Here is a 24,634-nt window from a genome sequence, read left to right as displayed (position 1 = left end):
ATTTATTAAAACACTCCATATGGTAACCAGGCCCAGACCCCATGGCCCTGTGTTAGAGTTGCCTATAAAAGTGCATGTGCATTACAGTAACATTTCAATAAAAAGAATCACCCCATCATGATTAGGGTTTCCAACACAAGGGCCAGCCCACCCATATCGTATTCAAAAGTGTGCTTAAATATAAAACATTTCTAAAAACAAATATGAATTATATTACAATCACCGAAAACACACTAAAAGTCTTAGATATTAAATACAAATTAAAAATGTACCAGATCTGGTTTAAAATATTGTAAGGTTATCAGCTAGAGCCTATGGATTAGTCTTCAGGAGAATTCTGCGTACACTCCACATAGAGGATAAAAAGCGCAAGACTGATAATACAATAGGCAGATGGGTGTTATAGTTCAGTAATTCTAAAAGCCTCTATGCAGTGCTTGGTTCCCAAATTTCTACATATCTGCATCAACCATCGGTGCCTGGCCTTCCTATAACCTGGACAAAAGAAAAGTACATGGTATTCTGACTCCACTATATTACTACAGGCCGGACAGCCCAAAGGAGATGAACCAGCCCATTTGTTTGTGAAGGCACGCAGCAGGAGAACCCCATACCTAAATTGCAGGTAAAGCTTCATGGCAATCACAAGTTGAATGTCATCCAATACTGGCTTTAGGCAGTACTGGTCTTTAATTACCATGGACACTGTTGTAAGAGAGACAGTTGTGAAGCTCCCCTGCAGGTGGGCAAGTTTACTCTCCCTATATCTCCGTATCAGATCCTTCCTAGATATTGTAGGGCAGATTACCTCAGGGTTGTACCGTAGGTTACTCCTGCCCATGGCCAAAAGTGTATCCTTGACAAAGGCTAACCATGGTAGTTTTCCCACACCCTGAATGCTCAGGACCTCCCTCAGCTCTGCCCTACATTGAACCAGTTGTGGGGTAGCCCACAGGCGACGCCAGAATGTAAGGGATCTGTGAGCAATTTCATCTGCAATTGGCCTTACCCCAAACCAGGTGAAACGGTGTAAGAGGGGAGCTTGGGGAAGACCAAATATCTGCCTGGCGAAGGTGTTCTCAATCTTAGTTATGTTACAAGGTGAACAATGCCCCCAAATGTCAGCCCCGTACAGAGCAGCACCCCTGGCTTGCACTTTAAACATTTTGACCATCGGGACAACGGGTTTATGAGTAGAGCTCCTGAATACCTTTGTCAGGTCCCCCGTGGTCTGGGCCAGCTTTAAGCTAGCTTTTTTAATTTGGGCACTCCAATCCATTTTTTCAGTTAGGGTGATCCCCAGATACTCGAATATGGGCACCCTCTCCAGAGGGGTGCCTTGTAGACAGGGGTTTGGCCGTGTAATACTGACTGGATTGAAGACCATATATTTGGTCTTCTGGATGTTAATCTCTAGTCCCCTACATTTACAAAAGGCATTGAAGTTGTTGAGGATCCTCTGTATGCCCATAGGTGTTTTGGGGAGCGAAAGAGTATCATCGGTAAACATTATTGCCGGTACTTTGCGATTCACCAACTTTGGTGCATTTATATCCTTCCCCGCAGTCAATGACTCTACAAGTCCATTTATAAATAGGCAGAAAAGTGTAGGAGCAAGAACACAGCCGTGTCGAACACCTCTGTCTATGGGTATGGGGGCAGTGAGTTCTCCGTGTTTGCCAAACTTGATTTGGTCATAGTTGCCTTCATGCAACCGCTTCAGCAGGTGGCAAAGATAAGTTGGGGCCCCCAGATCTCTTAAGGTTGCCCACAGTTAGTCTCTCAGCACCAAATCAAACACAGATTTTAGGTCCACGAATATTAAATAGAGGCTACCACCCTCTATAGACACAGTCTTCCAGTGCAGGAGTTGGAGCCTAAATATTTGGTCTGTTGCGGACATCTGTTCTCTGAAGTCGGCTTGAAATGAGCTAAGGACTTTGTGCTCCTCCATCCAATTCTGGGGTTGGCCCAACAATACACGGGCAAATATTTTTGGGCTGCCGTCAATTAGGCTTATAGGTCTATAATTTTTAGGGCGGAGTGGTGAGCCCTTTTTGTATACTGGGAGGATTTCTGCTCCAGCTCAAGTGGCAGGAATCACCATTCATTGTAAATTAGCATTATACAGGGTCCACAGATAGGGGGCCCAAATAGTGGGTTCACTTCTAAAGAGGTCCTCTGGGGTCTGATCTTGCCCTGAAGCTTTAGATTGGGCTACATTTCTTAAAGTGTTAGTAATCTCTTTGAAAGTTATCTCAGGAGCCTCAATACCGTTTACCTGTAGAGGGGGAAACTCATTATCTATGATGCCACCCTTCTCGTCCAACCTTGAATAAAGGCTCTCAAGGTGTGACTTCCAAACGTCTGCCCCAATATTAGGCTCTGTGGCCTTTTTTCCCTCAAAGCAGCCTGTGTTTACCATGTTCCGAAAGCCCTTCATATCGTGGTTGGATAAGGCCCTTCTCAGGGAGTCCTACTTATCAAATTCCCACCTTTTTTTAGCATCTGCAATGGTGCTTTTGAAGAGCCCCCCTTTTTAGGTCTCGCCTAGCGGTGCAGCGCATGCGCTGATCGCTTTGCGAGGCATGCATTATACACTATAGGTGAGGGAAGCCCCGCCCACTTCCCTGCCCACTTTTTCATTGGCTTGTGGTTTTTCCTTTCTAAATGCTGCCTTCTGATTGGTTTAGATGCTGCTAGTCCCGCCTTATGACGGCCATGTATTCTTCCACGGCTATTGGCCCCTTTACTGCGTGTTTCTTTAGCACTACTTTGTTGCCGTGCCACCCCTCCCGCAGTCCGAGCCTTCTCTCCCGCCCCCTCTTCCGTTGTTCGTGCCTTATTAACAACCGCCGGAAATAGGCGTGCGGCAGCGTCAAAATCATAGCCCGGAGACACAGAAAGTAGAAAACGGCCGGAGCGCCGTATATGGATCAGGCAAACATCGTTGATCCACTTTTTTCTGGCCATGGCCATTGACTATACATGGCTATGGCAGAAGACGTGGCTCCGCCTACATGCGCAGTCTATTCAAGGAGTGCGGGACTACAATATCCATCACCCATCACGGTTTGTTTTCGTTAAAAAAAAAAAAAAATCCGCAGTGGCGGCGGTCAGAAAGAGGTGGCACATCTAGGAGGGAGTGCAGTACTATCCTTTAGAACAAGCGGTGGGGGCGACTGCTGACCCCAACGTGGAGCCGAGGTGATCTAGCACACGTCGGTGGTTCGCAGTCTGGTGCATTCTGCTTCCCTCCTTTTGCATTGCCTTCTCCTGCTTCCCGCAACCGTTGGGCCCTGCGCTGTCCCGCCAGCTTTCCCTGTGGCGGTTGATGAGACCCCCACCTCTCCCCGCCCCTCACCCGCTCAAGCACACCTAGCATGAAGGACAAGAGGAAATGACGGGATGCACGTGGGCCGAAGCAGCATAAATGGTAACCCCTAGGTGGTGGGGGCAGCTATTTGGGGTATACAGTTTAGACGGGGAGCGGTATCCATGATTTGGGTGTGGGCGAGGGGTAGCACATGGGACTAGCCCCAGCGAGCTACACATGGATTATGAACACAGTTTTATAGTTACAGTGGGGTTTATGAGTGAAGCGGTTGGTTCAGGTATTCTTGTAGCTACACATGGTATGGTTGTTTTGGATTTGTGGTATTCCCTCAAAGGCATGGGTTTGACGGCGCACCATGTGTGTGGGATGGGAAAGGGCTTATGGTAAACAGGAAGTAAGATGGTCTGGAGAGCACAATGAAGCTCAGGGGGAAGTGGGTGGGGTTCTGTGGGATGAAGTGCAGCGGAGAGGACGGGTGACGAACGAAAAGTGATGGCATGGTTGGTGTGCTGTGTATTCCAACGGGAAGTGTGGCTCCTGAGTTTTGTAATAGGGAATGTGTGTACAAATGGCATATTGCCTCGTGGGATGGGGCGTTTGTTTGTTGAGTGTTGGTATCCAATGTAGAGTCTTATGAAAGGCATGTATATTTCTGGGCATTACATTTTGCGCTTTGTCTCCTTGTGTGTTTTTTTTTTTAAATATGCTATTTAAAAATGGTACAGCAGTGTTGCTCAAATTAAGTTCAGAAAAACAAGTCACCAAATGCATATACAAAATAACCTTTATTTAAGCTGCACTCATGTCTTTGAAGGGTGTATCTATTTAACAATCAGTAGTGCCTGCAGTGGGAGCGAGGCAGCGTCCTTGAGGTCACGTTGATATATCAACAGTGTGCACCTTAATCCACTGCGCTATCTATCTAACAAGCAGTAGTGTCTGCATTGGGAGCACAGCAGCATCCTTTAGGTCAGACTCATGTCTCGGCAGTATGTGTGTTAACCCACTGAGCTATCTAATAAGCAGACGCACTGGCTCCGGTATGAACACGCCACCACTTAGCGGTACACGCAGAGGCATGAACTACCAACGTCCAACTTGACTATCCAATCACCGGATCGAGTGATTGTACTCGTAATTCCTCGTGGTTGCCGGCTTGAATATAGGTTAACGAGCTGGATAGCTCGTTCAGTTTCCCGTTCACCGTCCCAATGCAGGGCTTAGCCTTCTTGCAGTTGGCAATTATTCGGGAATGTATCTAATATCCTGAAGATGTATCCACAATTCTATGTATAGGATCGACTCCCTGACACCCTATCACAATCATAATCATTATTTCAAATGTGTAATGGTGTCCCTCTTTATTTATGCTTGCCAAATTGATGAAGTATTTTCAAGCATCAAGTTTTGCCTGAGCCTTTCTGTTTTTTTAATCTTGCTTGATGCATGATTATTTTCCCACTTCATTGTTTGTCACAAATTCTGTAACATTAAATATATTCCTGTCCGGCTGTACTGTGCAATATAGATCTAATTGAATTTCTATATTTATTTCATCTCTCCTATTGTCCCTGTGAGGGACCATTGTGTTTATAGCATGCTGCACTGTAAGTGTGGCACGTTTTTCAGGTCGCATTCATATCTCAGCAGTCTGCACCTTAACCCACTAAGCTATCTATCTAACAAGCAGTAATGCCTGCAGAGGGAGCGCAGCAGGGTTTCATGTCACATTCATGTTTCAGCAGTGTACAACTTAACCCACTTAGCTACCCATATAACAAGCATCAATGCCTGCACTGGGAGCTCAGCAGTGTCCTTCAGGTCACATTCATGTCTCGCCAGTGTGTACATTAGCCCACTCAGCTATCCATATAACAAGAAGCAATGGCTGTAGTGGGAGCGCAGCAGCATCCTTTCTAGAGGTTTCGCACCTGCTGGTCTTGCTTGGGTATGGAGGTGACAGGATGTGGCCAGGACTCGACTCTGCACCCCCAGGATCCAGCACAATGCTGCAGACACTGCTTCAGCTGTTACGCCTGAGCGATATCTGGCAAGGTTAGAATCCATCCAGTGGCCACAAGGGGGGGCCGCCTAGTGCCATAGCTGTAGGACAAGAGGTGTGCGCACTGAGAGCAGGATATAACAGACATTGATAGCGATATCAACTTAGGGTGGTAGCTCAGTTGGTTAAACTCTGTCTGTAGGACCACCTCTGAACCTCGACTGATTCAGCCTTACATCTTTCCAAGAGAAATACCAGGAGCGTCCTTGCGTTGGATAAATAAAAGACCTACTATGCAAGAGGTGATTCATAATACACTGTGCGCTGTATAAACAGATCGCAGCTCATTCAAACTTGCTCACTCCTCTTTTCATGTTGTCAGTCCTCCACGTGTGACTGGTGCTGTAAAGTCCATATGGCGAGATTTGCGATTTGTTTGTGAACTACTTAATATTGAATACATTTAATACACCAAACATACCATGCCATACTATACAGTGACAGGCCATACCCTACCCCACACAATTTAACAACTAACAATTCCAATTCAAACCACATATTTCCACATTACGAACAACATACATCCACTCCATGCAAACAAAAAAAGGAAAAACATCTTGTACAACGCCAATAGCTTTAACTTTCCCAAATGCGAGACCGATTGCTTTGCAAATGCTTGTTTCTCTTATTAGGAGTCCATTCTCAGCTTTTAATTGCAGCAATAGGGCTAGCTTAGCCATTGGGGAGCTTTTACTAAACGATGAATGTCAGGCCTTTTTATGCTTGCTTATTCTCTTAATTGGGAAAAAGGTATTGGCCAGTGTGGACATCAATGCTTTGTGGTTCTCATCAACTTGCATAAGGGAGATGTATATGCCATTGATAGAAATTAAGTGTTCTGCAGCCGTTAAAAACTGGATGATGGATTCATATGAAGTGGACAGCTTATCGTGGGATTGATATATATCCATCCATTGAACTCTCCTCCTACAGTTAGTGAGTGTTAGTCTGTCATCAGGTGAAGATTTTAGGTCAGATACAGTCTCAGCGGTTGGCATTGCCGCCTCTAAAATCATGTGCTACGCAAACAATTGATGGATGTAATGCTGAATGAATCATACATTCACCCCCAGTCAAGAGATCTGGGTTAAATCCATCGTGAGCAAAAGAATGATGCATCAAACCCAGATCCTTGTGACTGGGGGTGAATGTTTGCATTGTCCAGCATTCTGTCCATCAATTGTTTCTTTTGCACATACCTCTAAAATCATAGCATTATGATCGCTGTCATGGTGGGGCACAATCCTAAAGTCAACCACCCTGTGCTAAAACCTCATGTCTACCAAATTGTAGTCTAGGATGGAGGAATGCCCTGTTCTAATAAAAGTATGGTTCCCCGGTGAGTGCAATTTGGTATGGCTGTTACATGCCCCAGAGGAATGCTTCAGGGTAAGGGAGTTAATCTGAAGCACCAATGGGTTGAATTTTATATCAAAAACACCATTCCTTACGTTGGAGACAAGAATCATTTAAAAGAAATTCAAAAATGTAATGTATAATTAAATAAACTAAATTAGACTTTTCATCTAAACCTAGCCTAATTAGCATACATCTTTTCCTATAGACATAACCTTATGTACAACATTTAATCAAATTGGGAACAACATAATAGCTGGATCTTTATTATGCCTATTTTGTTCTGGTTTCTGTCTGCCATAGAAATGTGTTGATTTGCTTTCTACATTTTTTGAAATATCCTGTAAAAATCTGCGGATGGAGATATCTAAACACATGCATCAATTTTGATACTGCAACCAACAAAGTTACATCATCTTTGCTAACTATCTTTAAATGCAGCTGACCCCATACATCCTTGCAGAGTTTAACTGCTTTCATCAGTAGTCTCATATTATCTCAAGTAGTGATATCCTGAACCAGTAGCAAATAACATATTAGCATATACATGTACAAAATACTCCAAGCCAGGGATATCTTCATGATGGGGGAATCTTAATTTAATGTTGTGTATTTATATAGGGAAACCAGGCCTGGGGTGTATGCATGCACTTTACATACAACCAATCATATAACCAATGAAACTAATAATTGATAACCTGAAGTGGGCTGGCGCACTGCACCATAAAGTATGATGTAGTGGGTGAAAGAAAAATGTGAATGAAACAACAGACCCGTAGATCAGAGGGCTGACTGAAAGCCTCTAGAAGGAAATATATTGTATATATAATTTCATTAAAACTAATGGTTTTCAAGATATGGATGAGAGGAATGAATTTACAACAATTGAAGAAACTGGAATATATACAGATCTATCGGTCAAAAAGTTTCACGCGCAGGAAATAGGCTAAAAGCTGAAAAATGTATCGTCACCCTTTAGATTGTGCTATCATTTGGTTAGAAATTCTTTGGATAGATTTGTTTAGAGCTGTCTCCTGTAAGTATTGAGAGCTGTGAGATTGCTAAAGTCTATGGGTAGAGAGTTCCATGCAGTGATATCTGCTGCAGAGAAAGCCTGTTTTCTTGGTAGGGAAGACATACATTTGGGAACTTCTGGCAACAGAGTGTCTTGGTGGTTACATATTTTGCTAGGTACAAAAGACAGGATTCATGTATGGCCTTATGGGTCAGGACTGAGAGCATAAAACATATCCTAACTATGGGCAGCCACTGGAGGTCAATAAGTATTGGAATGATACAGTAAATCATTTTTTGCATTATGAACCAGTATCTCTGCCAAGTGAAAGATAGCTTCAAAGATCTATGCACTGAATTGCACGTCTTTGAAACTACACTCATGGTATTTTATTACTTTCAAACGAGCATAGCATATGTAAGTTTGATTTTGTATTCATTTAAAAAACAATATATTGGGTGAATTTTATAGGTATAAATGCAATTTTCTTGTACAATTTGAAACATACATACCCAATTACAATATCTTCATGTGCTTCTTTTTATTGCAGATGGTCCTGTTACAGTGGGAATGAGTCTTGACATTGCAAGCATTGATACAATATCCGAAATAAACATGGTATGGCGCTTTTGTTTGAGTCTGTTGTTTGATGTGTTAAATATTTTGCCTATGATTTATTGAACCACAGGGTCATTAAGTGCATTTCTATTAGTTTAAGCTGCATATATAATTAAATACCATACACCAGGTTTTAACTTTTGTCTAATGGAAATGAGTTATCTCACAAATATTAAAAATAAATACAAGTTATATTGAATTATATTTAAACAATTCAGTTCTAATGGAGACGTATTACAGTAGATAACTGTACAGCATGCATTTTTATCAATTTAACATTGTAAATAAACTATTAGCTTAGAGAGTCAAAGTTGAAAACATTTAACACATCATTTTGCTATTAAAATGTGCTTAGTAACATGTAACGGTTGAAAATCTAACTTGGATTTGCAAAGAGGTATTTTGTGCTATATATTTTGAAAATTAGAATACTGTATATGAAAGTAAAACAAGATAGTTAATTGTAGGTATTAGTGCTGAGGATGTGACGCATGTTGGAAAGCATTCAATAACACTGAGATGTGAGGGAGAAACATATTGCTGTAAATAAGTGAGAAATTGTGTTTTCTAGGATTACACTGCAACAATATTTTTAAGGCAGCGTTGGACGGATGAACGTCTCTGTTTTGATGGCAATAAGAGTCTAAGCCTAGATGGTCGACTGGTGGAACTATTATGGGTACCAGATACCTTCATCGTCGATTCAAAGAAGTCTTTCCTTCATGATATCACAGTGGAAAACCGCTTAATAAGAATCTATCCGAACGGGACAGTCTTGTATGCCTTACGGTGAGTATAAAACATTTTTCGAATCTATAGACCCTGCATTTTATTTATATATATTGATAAATGTTCTTATTAGCTAAATTACTAATGTGAAGGTTTCTTTCCAATTTGCTGCACATCATTTCTATAAGACCCATTTTAAAATATAATAAACAGATGCTTTACTTTCAGAAACAATGTGATAAACATGCATTAAAAAAAAAACATTACAAGGCAAAAACATTGAAAATAGTTAGGTCTTATTATGAAACGTACACAAGCCACCCAGACTAGTGCAAAACTGGTGTGTGTGGTTTGTTCCCCCTCAGCGCATGCTTGCATAAGGATTGGAGGTAAATACAAACTCCCCTGGTGGATTTCTAGTTAGGTAATGTGCAGACTTAAAACCATTTTAGGATTGTAATCAGTCCATGTGGAACTTTTGTGGGGGAGTCAGGAGATTCCAATGTGTCCGGCATTGACCATTTAAAGGGTGGTGCCCTGACAGATGGAGTCAAGCTATCCTGGCTGATGACGGCTGATAGCCAGAAACCGGTCCTAGGATGCTTGATTCCGGTCCAGGGAAGACATGGCTTGGCAGTTCGGGCTGGACTGTTCCCATGATGCACAGGGTCAAGGCTGATTTGCATATGGCCATGTCTAAACTGGGGTGGTGTAGTGGGCAAAAGAACGATGGATTTAACCCAGATCTCTTGACTGGGGGAGAATGTCTGCATTGTCAGCATTCCGTCCATCATTTGTTTGTTGTAACGCTTTTCGCCCTAAGTGGGATGGGTATTCCCAGACGTGGGACCCGTGCTCACTACGCCACTGGAGTCAAGCTATCCTGGCTGATGACGGTTGATAGCCAGAAACCGGTCCTAGGATGCTTGATTCCGGTCCAGGGAAGACATGGCTTGGCAGTTCGGGCTGGACTGTTCCCATGAGGCACAGGGTCAAGACTGATTTGCATATGGCCATGTCTAAACTGGGGTGGTGTAGTGGGCAAAAGAACAATGGATTTAACCCAGATCTCTTGACTGGGGGAGAATGTCTGCATTGTCAGCATTCCGTCCATCATTTGTTTGTTGTAACGCTTTTCGCCCTAAGTGGGATGGGTATTCCCAGACGTGGGACCCGTGCTCACTACGCCACTGGAGTCAAGCTATCCTGGCTGATGACGGTTGATAGCCAGAAACCGGTCCTAGGATGCTTGATTCCGGTCCAGGGAAGACATGGCTTGGCAGTTCGGGCTGGACTGTTCCCATGAGGCACAGGGTCAAGACTGATTTGCATATGGCCATGTCTAAACTGGGGTGGTGTAGTGGGCAAAAGAACGATGGATTTAACCCAGATCTCTTGACTGGGGGAGAATGTCTGCATTGTCAGCATTCCGTCCATCATTTGTTTGTTGTAACGCTGACAGATTGTGAGGCATGCCTAAGGCAGGCCCAGGTGCGTGTGTGCAGATTAAAGAATAGTTGCTTTGGGCACCAAATGCTTTCTTGGTATAAGAGGAGTAAACATCTCCTTAAATCTTTGGGGCAGAGGGGTGACACTGGAAAAAGAAAATTTAAATCCCAAATATGCACTGCTTCTATACTGCATGTACTGTGATGAGAGTAACTTGAGCACTGAAAGGAATACATATCAACATTTTTATTTCATGCTTTGGAACTCCTTTGAGGTCCACATAAAACAAAGACACACAAATATATATTATATAGGTGATAAGTCTTCAAAAACAAATTAGATTACTACCCTTAGTTTAAACAATTGGATTAACAGATCAAGAGACCAGTAATTAGCATTAGTACAAATTTAAAAAGGATTTTAAAAAGTTAAAAACTTGGAAACAAAATATTTCATTTGGAGGGTAAAATAGCAATTGGAGAGTTGGACGGGGGGGGGCCCTGCCCCACTCTATGTGTGAAACAGTCATAATGTCCCTTCTTAAGCCGGATAGAGACCCACTACAAATGGGATCTTACCGACCCATAGCGTTATTGCCGACGGATTACAAGATTTATGGAAAGGTCCTAGCAGACAGGAATGCTACAATCCTTCCGCAGTTGATACACCCGGATCAGAATGGGTTTGTCCCAGGACGACACACCTCTTATAACATCCGCCGGCTATTCCATGTACAGGATCAGGTGCGAGAGCGGTTTCCACGGGCGGCGTGTCTGGTGTTAGACCTCGAGAAAGCGTTTGATACTCTCTCATGGGATTACTTGTTTCAGGTCCTGCGACGTATGGGTATAGGGCATAGACTGCTGGCTTATACTCGACTTGGCTACTCTGCGCCGAGCTCTAGAGTGCGGATAGGCCCCATGATCTCGGAATCTTTTCCGATCCGTCGCGGCACCAGACAGGGATGCCCACTTTCCCCCTTGCTCTACTGCTCCGAGTAGCGGGTGAGGAGTGGGGCATCCCAATAGGAGATTCCACCCACTCGGTATCGCTATACGCTGATGATGTACTCATATATGTCCGGGACATCACAGCCGACTTGACTCCAATATCCTGCATCCTACATGACTTTGTGGGTGTGGCGGGCCTTAGGGTCAATTGGTCTAAATCCACGGTCTATCCCCTGACTCAAGCCGTGGCCCCATGCCGCATACAAATGGGGAGTGCGGAGCTCTCCTGGAGTCCCCAGGCGGTACGCTATTTAGGAGTTCGACTGTATCATACGCCGGACGATATATACGAGGGGAACTACAGAAAAGTGATGGGCGGCATTCGATCTTCTGTCCACTTTTGGCAAGATTTATCGTTGGCGGTTACGGGGAAGATAACAGTCGCAAAAATGATCCTGGTGCTGCGTCTGTTATATCTTTTCTCCAACCTCCCGGTGGTTCCCCCACGTTACTTTTTCCGCGAGCTCGACACCCTATTGGGGTCCCTCATCTGGGGCACTGATCGCAGACGTATTGCTTTGGCAAAATTACAACTGCCCCTCGACCAGGGTGGGCTAGCGGCTCCGTCATTTGAGGCGTATTTCTTGGCCGCCCAGCTGCAGTGGGTGTCGCGCTGGACGGCAGACCGGGCACGGGGAGAGCTGACCACCAATACAGGGCGTATTCAAACCCCCACTGTTCACCGTATGTTACTGCCGGGTGCGGTGCCGATTCTGGCTGGGCCCCTGCAAGTCAGCACGGCGCGTGCCTGCTTGGCTCGGGTCCATCGTATGGACTGGGATGCGCCCCCGTACTCTCCGCTTTTGCCGCTGGTGCGGCTCCCCAGGGGTCGAGCACATTATACAGAGAGCATGCTACAAATATGGATGGAACATGCCGTGACGGAGGTGGGGATGTTATATTGTGAGGGGCGTCTACAGACATTCGACGCGCTGGTAGACAAATTCGAGCTTCCCAGGGGACAGTTCCTAAGACATAGACAGCTTCTCACAGATTGTCGCAAACAGTGGCGCGTGATTGATACGGAACCCCCCACACACCCAGTCATCCATGCGATTTTTGCAGATGGGGCCCGGGCAACACCTAGTTACTTGGATATACAAAGCCGTCCGGACCCTGAGGCAACCCACACTTGCACCCTTAAGGGAACACTGGGAAAAGGACTTCCGTAGGCCACTACACGACAGGGAATGGATCAGGGCCCTTGAATATACCAAAAAAGTGTCTCGTAACTACCGCTTCAAGAATATACAGTTACACATCCTACATAGGGCGTACCTCACTCCTGAAAAATTACAGAAATACTTTCCTGATAAGACGTTCGCCTGCCCTAGGTGTCTGGAGCCGGCTGCCTCTTTCCTACACATGCTCTGGGAGTGTCCGACACTGCATAATTACTGGAGAGCGGTGCATATTGCCATTCGTGCAGTCACGGGGTTGCAGCACCTACACACATGGGAGGCCAGCGCCCTGGGCATACATGGGCGGCACAAGAATAAGAAGGTAGAGAGGCGTTTTGCTTTCCTGGGGCTTATTCTGGCCAAACGCTGCATAACTATGCACTGGAAGGCACCAGAAGGACCTCCCCTGGCGGCGTGGGTGGGGGCAGTTAAGAAGTGGGGGAAAGCGGAGGAAACGCTACTTCGAACGGAGGAGGCTCGGGGACACCGCAAACACCCGATTTCCCTGCCCTGGGCGATGCTAATGCATTCCTTCGCACAGGAAACATTACCGGCGGTGGGTCCGCGAACGGTTGGCTCCCAGGAGGCGCCCGGCGGTTCCTAAATGCAGCCTGTAAATGTTCTCCTATGGGACCCGTACACGGAAGAGGAGCAATACTCCCGCATTTGCCCCCCTCCCCCGACCCTTCCCCGCGCCTGCGAAACCTTAACACTGCAACAGGCACAGAGACTGCTTCCCGACATTAGACTCCCAATGCTTCTATTCCCAGATATGGTGTATTCCCCAGTTTATATATCCCCAGTTCGTTAATAGCAATTCGGTGGCTGCACTTCAACGACCTATGTGACACCCCACACAGGGGCTAAGGATACATGTAGCAGCCCCCGCATGGGGCGGCGTCCACGGCGCACATTAGCGGGATGGGCCCAGACATAGGCTTAGTTAGCCGGCTCCCAACTCAGAGATAAGGTTGGGACCATAACATTATGCGCCTGCACGTTCTGCTGATTATACAAGCAGCGCCAGTACACTCCGGTTCAAGGGCTCATATCTACTGTAAATTCGATTGTGGAAATGTATGCAATGTTTATACTACAAATGCCAATAAAAAGAGTTTATAAAAAAATAGCAATTGGAGAGCCTCTGCTGTGGTTTGCAAGCAAAACTTCAAGAAAAGAGGTCTCAACAGCTTTCGGCTGTACCATAACAGAGCAGGACAAACAAATAAGACGTGTTTAAATTCCTGGATACCATTTTGGCATATGTTACATACGTTTACGGTACAATACCATTTAGAAGTTAAAACATTTAATGGAAGTATATCCAATATTAGTAAGGTGCAAAAGTGCCTAACCCCATTCGGCAATTCCCACCTTAAAGATGGATGCAGACTTTTCATATTAGCGGATTTCACTAACGCATTGTACCTCTTTTTTATACTACAAAACTCCAGGCGATGATTTAAGTTTACAGAAGCTTGTTTTAGACATGCGTTTAATTAAGTTGGCAATAAATAAAATACCACATGTTGGTCTAACTCCAATTGTTAAAGAGCATACTTAAAATTTCTAACAGACAAAGACATTTCTCTCTTCAGGTCAAACATCTCCTTACATTTAGCAGCTCCTTCGGCCTCGATCCATAGGATCCTACATATTTTTGCAATCTTTAGTGCATACACTATTAACTGGACAAAGTCTGTTCTGGTCATGCTTCAGGGTTCAGTGCCACGGATGCCTAAGGGCACCAACATTAGGGTGGCTACTGAGGGTTTCCGCTATCTTGGCATATACGTTACTCAACACCCGGCCCAATTCTATGACATTAATCTTAAGGCCCCATTGCCTAGACTGCACAACGACGTTCTCCACTAGTGGTCACTGCCCCTCACTCTGCTCGGTCGGCAGCGTTGTTCAAAATGCTGGCGCTGCCTCGATTTTTATTTGTGCTGCAAAACACCCCCCATAGGGTCCCAGACGCCTATTTTGTCAGTGTAGAGAGCGAGGTCAGAACGCTTTAATGGGATGGGAATAACCCAGGCATTGCGACACACAAATTGACCAGGGTCTGACAGTGGAATCGAGTTGCCTGACCTAAAACAATATTATTGGGCCTCCCAGCTTGGGTCTTTGCCTCATCGTCTGAACCGGCGTACCGCACAGACAAATGGGTAATGGCACAGGGGGGGGTACCGATGTGCATTTTATTCCAATCCAAATGACAGCACATCACTGACCCCATGGCCCATACAGTTGCACTTTGGCACCGCGAGATAAAAACACTGGGGTGGCACAAGAAATTGGCACTGATCACTCCCCTGTGGGAATCCGAGCAACTCGGTACGCTGAGTAGATGCCAGGCTTTGATAAATGGACTTAATTGGTATCTCCTTAGTTAGTGATCTGTGGAAGCGAAACAAGATGGTCCCGTTTAAAGATTTACAAGCAGAGTACCAGCTGGCAGGGTCAGAGACGTTCCGCTACTTACAAATCCACGATGCACTAACCACTGTCGTGGCTGGTGGTGAGGCTCTACCCGAGGCCTCCCCACTAGAAGATCGACTTTTAACAGATCACCGGCCACGCAAAGCCATATCGCTCACATACCGTAAATTATAAATAACAAACCAGACCCATTGGTGCCTCTACGACAGTTGTGGGAATCGGACCTTGGGTTTCTAAAAGACGATGACTGGCAGGAAACACTTTCCTCCCCCAAGGAAGTTGCTATTCCAATGAGATTACAACTGAATCAGCTTAAAATCCTACATAGAACTTACCTATCTGTGCATACACGGGTCAGGGTGGGACTTTGGCCGGATCCTGGGTGCCTTAGAGGGTGCACAGCAGAGGGTACATTTTTCCACACGATCTGGGAGTGTCCGAATATCCAGCCGTACTGCGTGAAAATCATCTCTACACTTGCAAGGGTAAGTGGAAAAAACATTGTCAACTCCCCGCGACTGTTTTTACTAAATGTGTGGGAGGCTACGGACCTGACCCACACTGAGCGCACATGGGCATCACTGGGATTTGTTCTTGCCAGGAGAAACATAGCTCAGTGGTGGGGGACTGGAGATTTGCCTAAGTACCAAAAATGGGCTAATGACATGGATAATGCGATGATCGCAGACAAGGATGTTTTTAAACACAGGGGTTTGCCCCGAGAAATGGGATCACAAATGGGCTAAATGGAATGTATCACGTGGTGAAATATGTGTATCTCCATCAGTCGAACTGCAGAGAGCACAGTTGGTCATTGATCTTCTTCCTACCTAATGTGTTTTATCTGTAAAAATGGTCATGAGTCTTTACCATTGTATTTTATTGCTTTGCGGCCTTGTAGCCATCCACTTGTACTAGCACAACTGTTTAATAGAAAGAGAATTAAAAAAAAAAATCTCCTTACAAAGTCCGTTAAGGAGGAAAGGTCACTTTGCATCAGGCAAGACACCCATCATATCACTGCCCCCAAGCCTTATACAAAAGAGTCTTTAATCTCAAATTCTAGTCTTAGAGCAGCAACCTACATGAAAGTATTACACATCTCAGAATTGACATTTGATCTTGTCCAGAAAACCCCATGTTGCCACATCTATTAGCTCTTGGGAGGATTTTGGCCTGGATTCAGTGAGTAGATGGGAAAAATGTCTCATACCAATGGCATTGAAAAATTCTAACCCCTCGGCCTGAGACTGCACTCAACCCACATTATTTGAGATGTGATCTGAATCACTGAGGGAGCTAGACATGATTTTTTCTACGAAGCAATTTGATCTAACCCTCTGCACTCTTTGAGAGCCCAGATACCATGAAACGTTAAAATTTTTTAAAGGAACAAGAAGCTCCAGATGTTCCTTTTCCATCTCATCTACATTGTTAGATGCAAGGGTCCGTTACCAACTGGACAGCCCCTGGAGCTAAACTTGAGCTAGCACCTTCTGTATAACATAAGGATTTGTAAAGCACACATTCACCCGTAGGTTTCTTGGCGCTGAATACCAGATGTTTATTGTTGCCCAACTCAATAGTACTCATTTTATTGACCTCTGATGGATGAAAGGCTGAGTGGACCGGCCAGGATTTGAACCTGTGACCATGAGGTCGAACACAGGTCCCTGCAGTGGATGCATTAGTCCTCTGAGACACCAGACCCTGTATAAAAACATTTTCTAAAGCTATTCAGACAGGAGACACATGGAGTGTAGAGAGATTACTGCAGTTCTCACTCACAACCACACCAATAGAAACAAGACAGACCAGTCAACCAAATGCTGTACTTTTCCCTATCTCATGCAGTACAGACATTAGCATATTGGAGAGTAGCCTTCCACAAAATGGGCCTCTGCAGACAACTGTCACAAAACTCTTGGGAAAGGAGGAAACCTGATTGAAGAAGCTGTACAATTTTACCTGTGTGCTCAATAGAACCTGTTTCTTCAGTTCTTCTGTCACAGAAGAATTCCAGGAGTGCGACAGCTTTGGTAGATTTACTGGAAAAGAACGCAGGGCGGGAGATGTTCCCTTTAAAGTGTAGTAATAGTCCTCTGGCAAATGTGAAAAAGTAGATTATTTTTCTACTTAAATTAGCTCTAGCTCCTGGCCCATTTCAAAGGCAACCGGCAGTACATGCTATAGCTATGCATAAGAAACATTCTAAGAAAACTACACAGCATTCAATGGCATCAAACCCACAGCATTATACTAGAAACTTGAAAGCCAAGTACTAGTGACATCCCTCCCTAAACAATAATACATTCAGGTTACATTTTTAGCAGAGCGAACAAAACAATATGTGCAATAAACTATACGATTCTCCACCTTAGCAATAATGAAAAAATTGAACTAAAAGTAAATATGGACAACAAAACCACTAAATGAAAACCAGTTAAATGCCTGACCAGTGAGGAGGGAATTAACCCCTCAAAACCTTTTGGGAAGTGAAGATTTATACTGGTATCCCTGTTAATCTTCGTGAGGATGGCAACTACTGGAATTCATTTACACAATATGCACTGAAATGGGACCATTTCCTTAATGTTTCTTAGGTGTTTGAGACTTCAGGAGGGGATGTTTGCTTTATAAATGTGTGAATTCGTTGACCACTGATACTCCAATAGGGAAGTGTTTGGAAAGTCTCCTAAAATTCCTTAAGAGGCGGATGTCAGGGAGTGGAGGTTATTTTTGTTTTCAAGAGAAAGAGTGTGTACTGTGGCCAATGGATGAAAAATCCTTTTAATTTGAATTGTCAACTGTATATATACTCTGTGTCTCGCTATCATCTGTATGCCATAAATCCTATACATGCATCCTGAATCCAGCCTTTATGGGCCTTACCACAAACCATAAAGACAACATATCTGCCTTCCTCCACAGCCACAAAGTAAATGTTATTCTAGAATGGAGGACCTTGATGCTGAAATGGCTGTACCTTGGTTTGCTTTCTGTCCAGGGTTGGACTTGGATGAGAAACTAGAGTTTCCCCAAACAGCAGTTAGACATCTATTAGTCAGTAAGTTGGGGTCTTGAATTTTTCTTGGCATCTTTGATGTGTTGGGGGGTCTTTTCATTTAGTAGAATGTGTCACCTTGAACTGAGAAGGTGTCCCAGGACATAGGAGAGGGAAAGTCTTCCTCCGTATAGCCACCACTGATGGGGGCAGTATAACTTATAATACCTAGCACAGATCCCTGACTATCCATCAAGAAAACCCCACACATCAAACATGCCATTCCATAGGACCAGAACCTGTATTCGCAGACACAACTGTGAACAGATGCTTTCCCTACAACACGCTTTTTGAGAACAACCTGATGTTCAGAAGGGTAGGAAATTAGGAGCTATAGTAAATATAGACCCAGGAAAAAACTCCACATGCCTCACATCTCTACATAGCAGATGCTAAGATGTTTCAGACAAGGCACAGCTGATCGAGGCAGCATTATTAACAACCTGAACACAGGGCTCATTTCATGATACGCAAAATGTTCACAAACCAAAAATTGAGGGCCATATTATCAAGACCGGTGATAACATTAATGCCGCTTTAGCGGCAGGAAACTGCCGCTAAAGCGGCGATAAGGGGCTTGATAATATGCCCTTGGGAATTCCAATAGAAGCTCAGGTATGATGTCCTTCACACCAGAACATGGACTTCTATTGGAATTCACAAGGGCATATTATCAAGCTCATTATCGCCGCCCAGCCGCTAAAGCGGAGATAATGTTATCGCCGCTCTTGATAATATGGCCCTGAGTCTCATTTCCTGGTAAGTACTCACCATTGAAATCTAACAAACCACCTGCAAAGAATTTTAATGAAAATATGTACTAAAAATCCAGGGGTGACTAAATATTTCCTCCTCTTGGTCCAGGATTACCACAACGGTTGCATGCAGCATGGACTTGACAAAATATCCGATGGATAAGCAGACGTGTACTCTGCAACTTGAAAGCTGTAAGTATATGTCATATTTACATGCTGTCTTTCAAACTAAACATTAACATTGACAATGTTTCTGGCTAGGCAAAATCTTTCTACAGCTAGAGGCCAGGTGATTGCTGTTGCTTCGTCTATCAGTGTTGGCTGCATAGATTGGTTCTCCAAGGGGGTCATGGGGAGACAGACGCTGAGTACTCTGTTATTTTTGCTTTGGTTCTTTTGTTTATTCGGCTGCACACATTCTGATCACATTCTCAATTATAACCTTTTCCAATATCCCAACACAGATGCGTCTAATAGACGCACTTCTATTCTATAACATATCTATGAAGGATACATGATGTAGCCTGCGTAACCCGTTTGTAATCATGAAAAATGAAGAACAACTGTGGAAAAAACATTACCTATCCATACTATCACCCAAAGCATCATTGAGCCCTTTCGGAAACAGATAAGCGATATCAGTATCACCGAACAAGCAGACAATGTGATGTCATGTAAATTGATAAAAAGACAGCTGTTCTTTGGCACATTCGAAAACATTTCACAAGTCTTGGATTTGGCCTACTCTCACGTCATAGGATTTTTCCCTCTTTGTCCACAAAATAGGAAAGGGTTTTGGCCCACTTTCACGTCATAGGATCTTTCCTTCTTTGTCCACCAAGGAGGAAAGGGTTGTAACACATGCCAGTGCCTAACACAATGTTTCAAGCATACGGAAAGGCAAATACAGGGTCGAACTGGGAAAAAAATCAAAAATAAAAGTGGCCCCCATTAGGGGATCAGATAGCTAAGAAAGTTGCCCATTTTTGCAAACCAGGCTGGTATTGAACTTTTCAAGACAGACTGTATGGATATTGACAAGGTTTGGGAGACTCTAGGCATTTGTATTTACTGCAGCTAATATTTGAGGTGAAATCAGGGAAATCAACAGTGAAAACTGGCCCGCACACTGCTAAAAAAAAACGGCCCACACATTGATCTGTCAGCCCAGCCCATCAGGCACTTCCTGATAGCTCTATATGTTCAGTTTGACCCTTTAACACATAATGAACGTGGGTCCACATTTACGGGGAATCGACGTAGGACAGCAGCGCAAGGCTTCTCAGTGTGCTGCCCAACACCAATGTGAAAGTGCAGGAATGCACCATATTTATGAAAAAATTGTGCATTCCTGTCCTTTCCCCCTTCTCTGGCGCACACTTTGCTGTCTAGTGTCAAGGCAGGCATCCTTGCACCATGGTGCATGGGTATCTGCGTTGAATGCCGGATTGTTTTTGTGCAGGAACGGGCACCATTCTGCACAAAAAAATCCCAAGTGGTGTTTTCTTCTTTCTATGTGTGCCGCAGAAAGCAGCACACATGGAAAGAGGAAAAAAGAGGAGAATTACAAATATTTCTCCTTGTTCCGCCTGCTTCGGGGAGGCATAAGCTTTTGGTGCTGCCCCAAGATTTCACGAATAAGTAAATCTGGGGCAGAGTCAAAATCCATGGGTATTGCGTGGGAAAACCCACCGCAATGCCCATGAAACTCCTCTTTAACACAAAGTAAGGCAAGGCAGCAACTTGCACTGCTTTGTCCTACTCCATATCTAAGAGGCCATGCAGAGTGGCTTGGCGTTGTCTCATAGATATGATTGTGAGGCTTGCGCTGCCAGAGCTTCAAAACTGACATTCTGGCAGTGCAGACCTCTCATAAATTACCCTTGCGGTCTCTGGAGAGCACATTCTAAAGGAAAAGTTCTATAGAATGGACATTTGGCAAACTAGCAGGCAGCATGCAGCTTTGTCTTGGGGTTTTTGGGGCCAAGGACAAAACATATTTTGGAGTCCCATGTTTGTAATTTTACTTACAATTTTACAAACTTTCAAAATGGGCTTAACACAAAAGCAGTTGAAATATGGGCATTCTCATGCAACCACCAATAGGTTTAGACACTAGTCTCTGTTTTGTAACATGCATAGCAGGAATTTGCACCAAAACGTTAAGACTTTTCGAGGCAGAAGTAACAAGAAGAAATGTTTTCATTTCTTCCTATTTTTCAACTTTACATTTGTGCTGTATTGTACAGATCACAATCAAAGTCGTAAAAGTATTAAAGGATAGCTTGCATACTGGAAGGGTCCCCTACCTGCGCAAAACTTTAGAGAGTGCATGCACCCTTTGTTGGACTTGGCCCTCTCTTCAGGGTCCACTCAAACTTTTTCCCTGCACCCCTCCTGTTTTCTGAATTTGTTTATTTTGCCATTAGAACTCTGTTCACCTGGTTGGCATATTTAATATACTTATAATTCCCTGGTATATGGTACTACATGTACCCATTGTCTGGAAATTACATGCTACTAGTGGGCCTGCAGCACACATTGTGCCACCTACTCAAGTAGAACTTTAAAACATGTCTCAAGTCTGCCACTACAGCTTGTAATGCAGTTTTAAAACTGCCAATGTGGCCCAAAAAATTAAAACCCCTGTGCTAGGCCAAAAGCCTTTGTTTCAAAATATACCTCACCCCTGAGGTAGGCATAAAACAGCCAATAGGGCAGTGTTCAATGCACTTAAAAATTAGGACGTGTTTTTAAGTTGTACGTGTCCTTGTAGTAAAAAGCTCCTAAGTTCATTTTTCATTACTGTAAGGTCTATATCTCTCATTGGCTAACTTTGGGGTTACCTTAATATATTTAATAAACGCTACCGTTTAGATGGGAACAGATAGGAAAGTCATTGTGTGACTAAATTGAATTATAGTTGAAAATCCTCTTTAATTGTAAAGTTGGATTTTAAGTTACAATTCAGAAAATTGCACTTTCAAGAAAGTTGGCATTTTCTTGTCCAAACTCTTTGGTTCCTGCTGCTCGTGTCCTGGGTCACATGACTGCCCAATAGCTTGGCAGTTGGTCTTTGTGCATTCCTCCCAGACAGTGAAAAAAAGGGGGACGATTTGTTGGTAGGATGGACCATCATGTACGATGGGTGGAGTGGAACTGTTCCCTGCCCCACTTACATTTCAAAGGGCTGCCTCCAGCACACACAGAGGAACCTGACACTAGTCTTGTGGCACCGCAGACTTCTTGGAGCTTTGGGAAGAGAAGGGAAGAACTTTCCAGAATCAGATTTGTGGGTAGTACATGAAATCCACAACTTGAAAGGCTGGCCCTGGGTATAAATATTGCACCTCCTGAACCACCTCTGCATTACACTCCTGGACCTGTGGACACTACATAAGAATAACTAATGTGTTCCCCTGAGAACTGCCCTGCTGCTTGAGGCCTGCCTTGTTCTCCAGGGGATTGCCCTGCTACTTGAAGCCTGCCCCACTTTCTGAGAAGGAAGACTGGACCTGCTTCCGTCATCCCAGGCTAATCCTATTGACTCCAAGGGTCAGTTGGCTGACCTCCTGTTCTGAGCTACAGGGACGCAACAAGCTCCAGAGGCCTACTCACAACTTCCCAGATGACCCGCAGCTCTGAACAAGCAAATGGACCTACAACTGGCCTTCTGGCTCTGCTAGAGGGAATCCCTGATCTCAAAGAGATGCCTCTCCGGGCCCTAAACCCTTGGCTGCCATCAGAGTGCACTCCTCTGTGAAGAAAGGTGAAATCCTTGCATTTTGGGCTCTCCGCTACCAGGAACAGGCCCATTCGCGCCAAGTCTCTGCTGCCCACATTGACTGTCAAAGCAAAGCTCTGGAAAACGGGAGTCTCCATGCTATTGCAACCTTCAACAATGACCGGCAACGTGAGATCTGCACTTGACCCTACAATATCGACAGCCTGCAGTAAGAATCAATGCAAAGTTCCAGTAATGACCAAGTGCAGCACATCTTCACGCTACAGCAACAACTGTCCGCGATGGCAGGCCTGCTCCTCACGCTACTGTGGTGACCATCCACAACACTCTCCGTGTTCTTTGCGGCCTCCTCAACCATGAATGGAACTCTTCACATCAGGCTGTGAGAAGGTAACATTTTCAACAGAACTAACCCAGTCCGCCTGTCTGGCCCACGCTCCATCGTGGCAAGTCTGAAGTTATGACTTTCTCCTCGGTCTAGCACAACTAGATGACCATGGGTGGCGCTTGGTGCTTTTAGGCTCTATATCTACATAAATGTTTGGAATTACATATCTCCGGTTCTTCTGATTGGATTTTTGTCATTTTGGTCTCATTTTATTTATTAAAAAAGACTATATTTGCCACCTATTCTTCTTCCTTGGTCTGACCACTTGGCAGTTCTATTTATTATCAGAATCCCGCCACTGCCATCGACAGGACACCCCAAAACTATAATCAAGTTCAGGTACTGGTTTAAACTGGATGCCCCTGCCCAGAATTCACTGCTTCGAAGCTTTAAAACAGACCTAAAGGAGAAGGTCGAAGCAGATCAGCCTTTGATAGATTATTGGATAAGAAACTCTCTGGAGTCTGTTCTTCCATCGACATTTAAGGCTTTGGTAAAATCCCATCCTCCGGCCCCAAGGTTCAACAATGTGCTTCATCTAGAGACAAAACGCTGCAAGGGTCTCAGGAGACTCCGGAGGAAAATGTATAACCTGGTGGCTAAAGCGGAATACAACATTTGTATTACTAAATATTACACACTGTGTGGAGCAGCACAGGCTTTTTATTACTCAGATCAAATTACTCATGTTCAGAACTTGCCTAAGACGCTCTTTAATGTGGTCAAAGAACTGCCCGACCCAAGTGAATTGTCACCTGCGCCTCTTCTTTTCCACTACCAATGTGAGAACTTGCTGGCCTTTTTGTGGAAAACGTGGCTACAATTCAAGCACAATTAGCGGTGAGCCACAGGGCAGGAATAAAAGTTGGGGATTCTGATAGTGTCACTGGACAATCCCCCTTTAATCCTCTTTAATCGGTCCTAAACCTCCTCAGAATATGCCAGGCCTGGCACAAAAAATTGAGCCATGGCCTCGATTGGACCTTTCTGGATTTTTGTTTATTTTGCAATCAATCAAATCAGGTTCTCTACTCGACTCACTTTCCTCCAGCTCAGTGGGGGGCTTCTCGATCCTGACTTGTTGCTTGTGGTGGTGGATTTCCTCAATCGCTCACTGTATGAGGGTTGTGTCCCACGGTCATGGAAACACGCTATGGTCCTCTGACTTTTAAAGAAGCTCAATCTTCATCAAACTAATTGAGTTAATTTTAGACACATTTCCCTGCTGCCCGTTCTTTCAAACATTTTTAAAAAGCATGTAAACTCATGGCTCACCACTTTTGTGGAAGCCCAGCAATTCCTTCACTTCTCTCAGTCTGGTTTTAGGACCGGGCACGGTATGGAGTCCGCTCTCCTGGGAGTCACAGAACATCTAAAATGACTCCTGGATGAGGGCGGAACATCTGCTCATATCCTATTATAACTCAGTGCGGCCTTCAATATGGTGTCCCACTCCACCCTGCTAGATACACTGGCAACA

General features: G+C 44.4%; 1 protein-coding gene across 1 annotated transcript in view; it reads left to right on the top strand.

The window, feature by feature from the left end:
- LOC146867498 (gamma-aminobutyric acid receptor subunit pi-like) overlaps positions 1 to 24,634 on the top strand; it is a 624,891-nt gene that overhangs the window by 445,931 nt on the left and 154,326 nt on the right. Inside the window, exons 4-6 of the mRNA XM_085614996.1 lie at positions 8,321 to 8,388; positions 8,960 to 9,177; positions 19,131 to 19,213. Of these exons, the coding sequence (XP_085471122.1) occupies positions 8,321 to 8,388; positions 8,960 to 9,177; positions 19,131 to 19,213 (369 nt within the window). The remainder of the gene's footprint in view (positions 1 to 8,320; positions 8,389 to 8,959; positions 9,178 to 19,130; positions 19,214 to 24,634) is intronic.

This window comes from Triturus cristatus, chromosome 1_2 (genome assembly GCF_964204655.1).
Source record: "Triturus cristatus chromosome 1_2, aTriCri1.1, whole genome shotgun sequence".
NCBI classification, from domain to species: domain Eukaryota; kingdom Metazoa; phylum Chordata; class Amphibia; order Caudata; family Salamandridae; genus Triturus; species Triturus cristatus.
The sequence above is the reverse complement of the archived record's forward strand: the minus strand, read 5'-3'. Positions and strand labels throughout refer to the sequence as shown.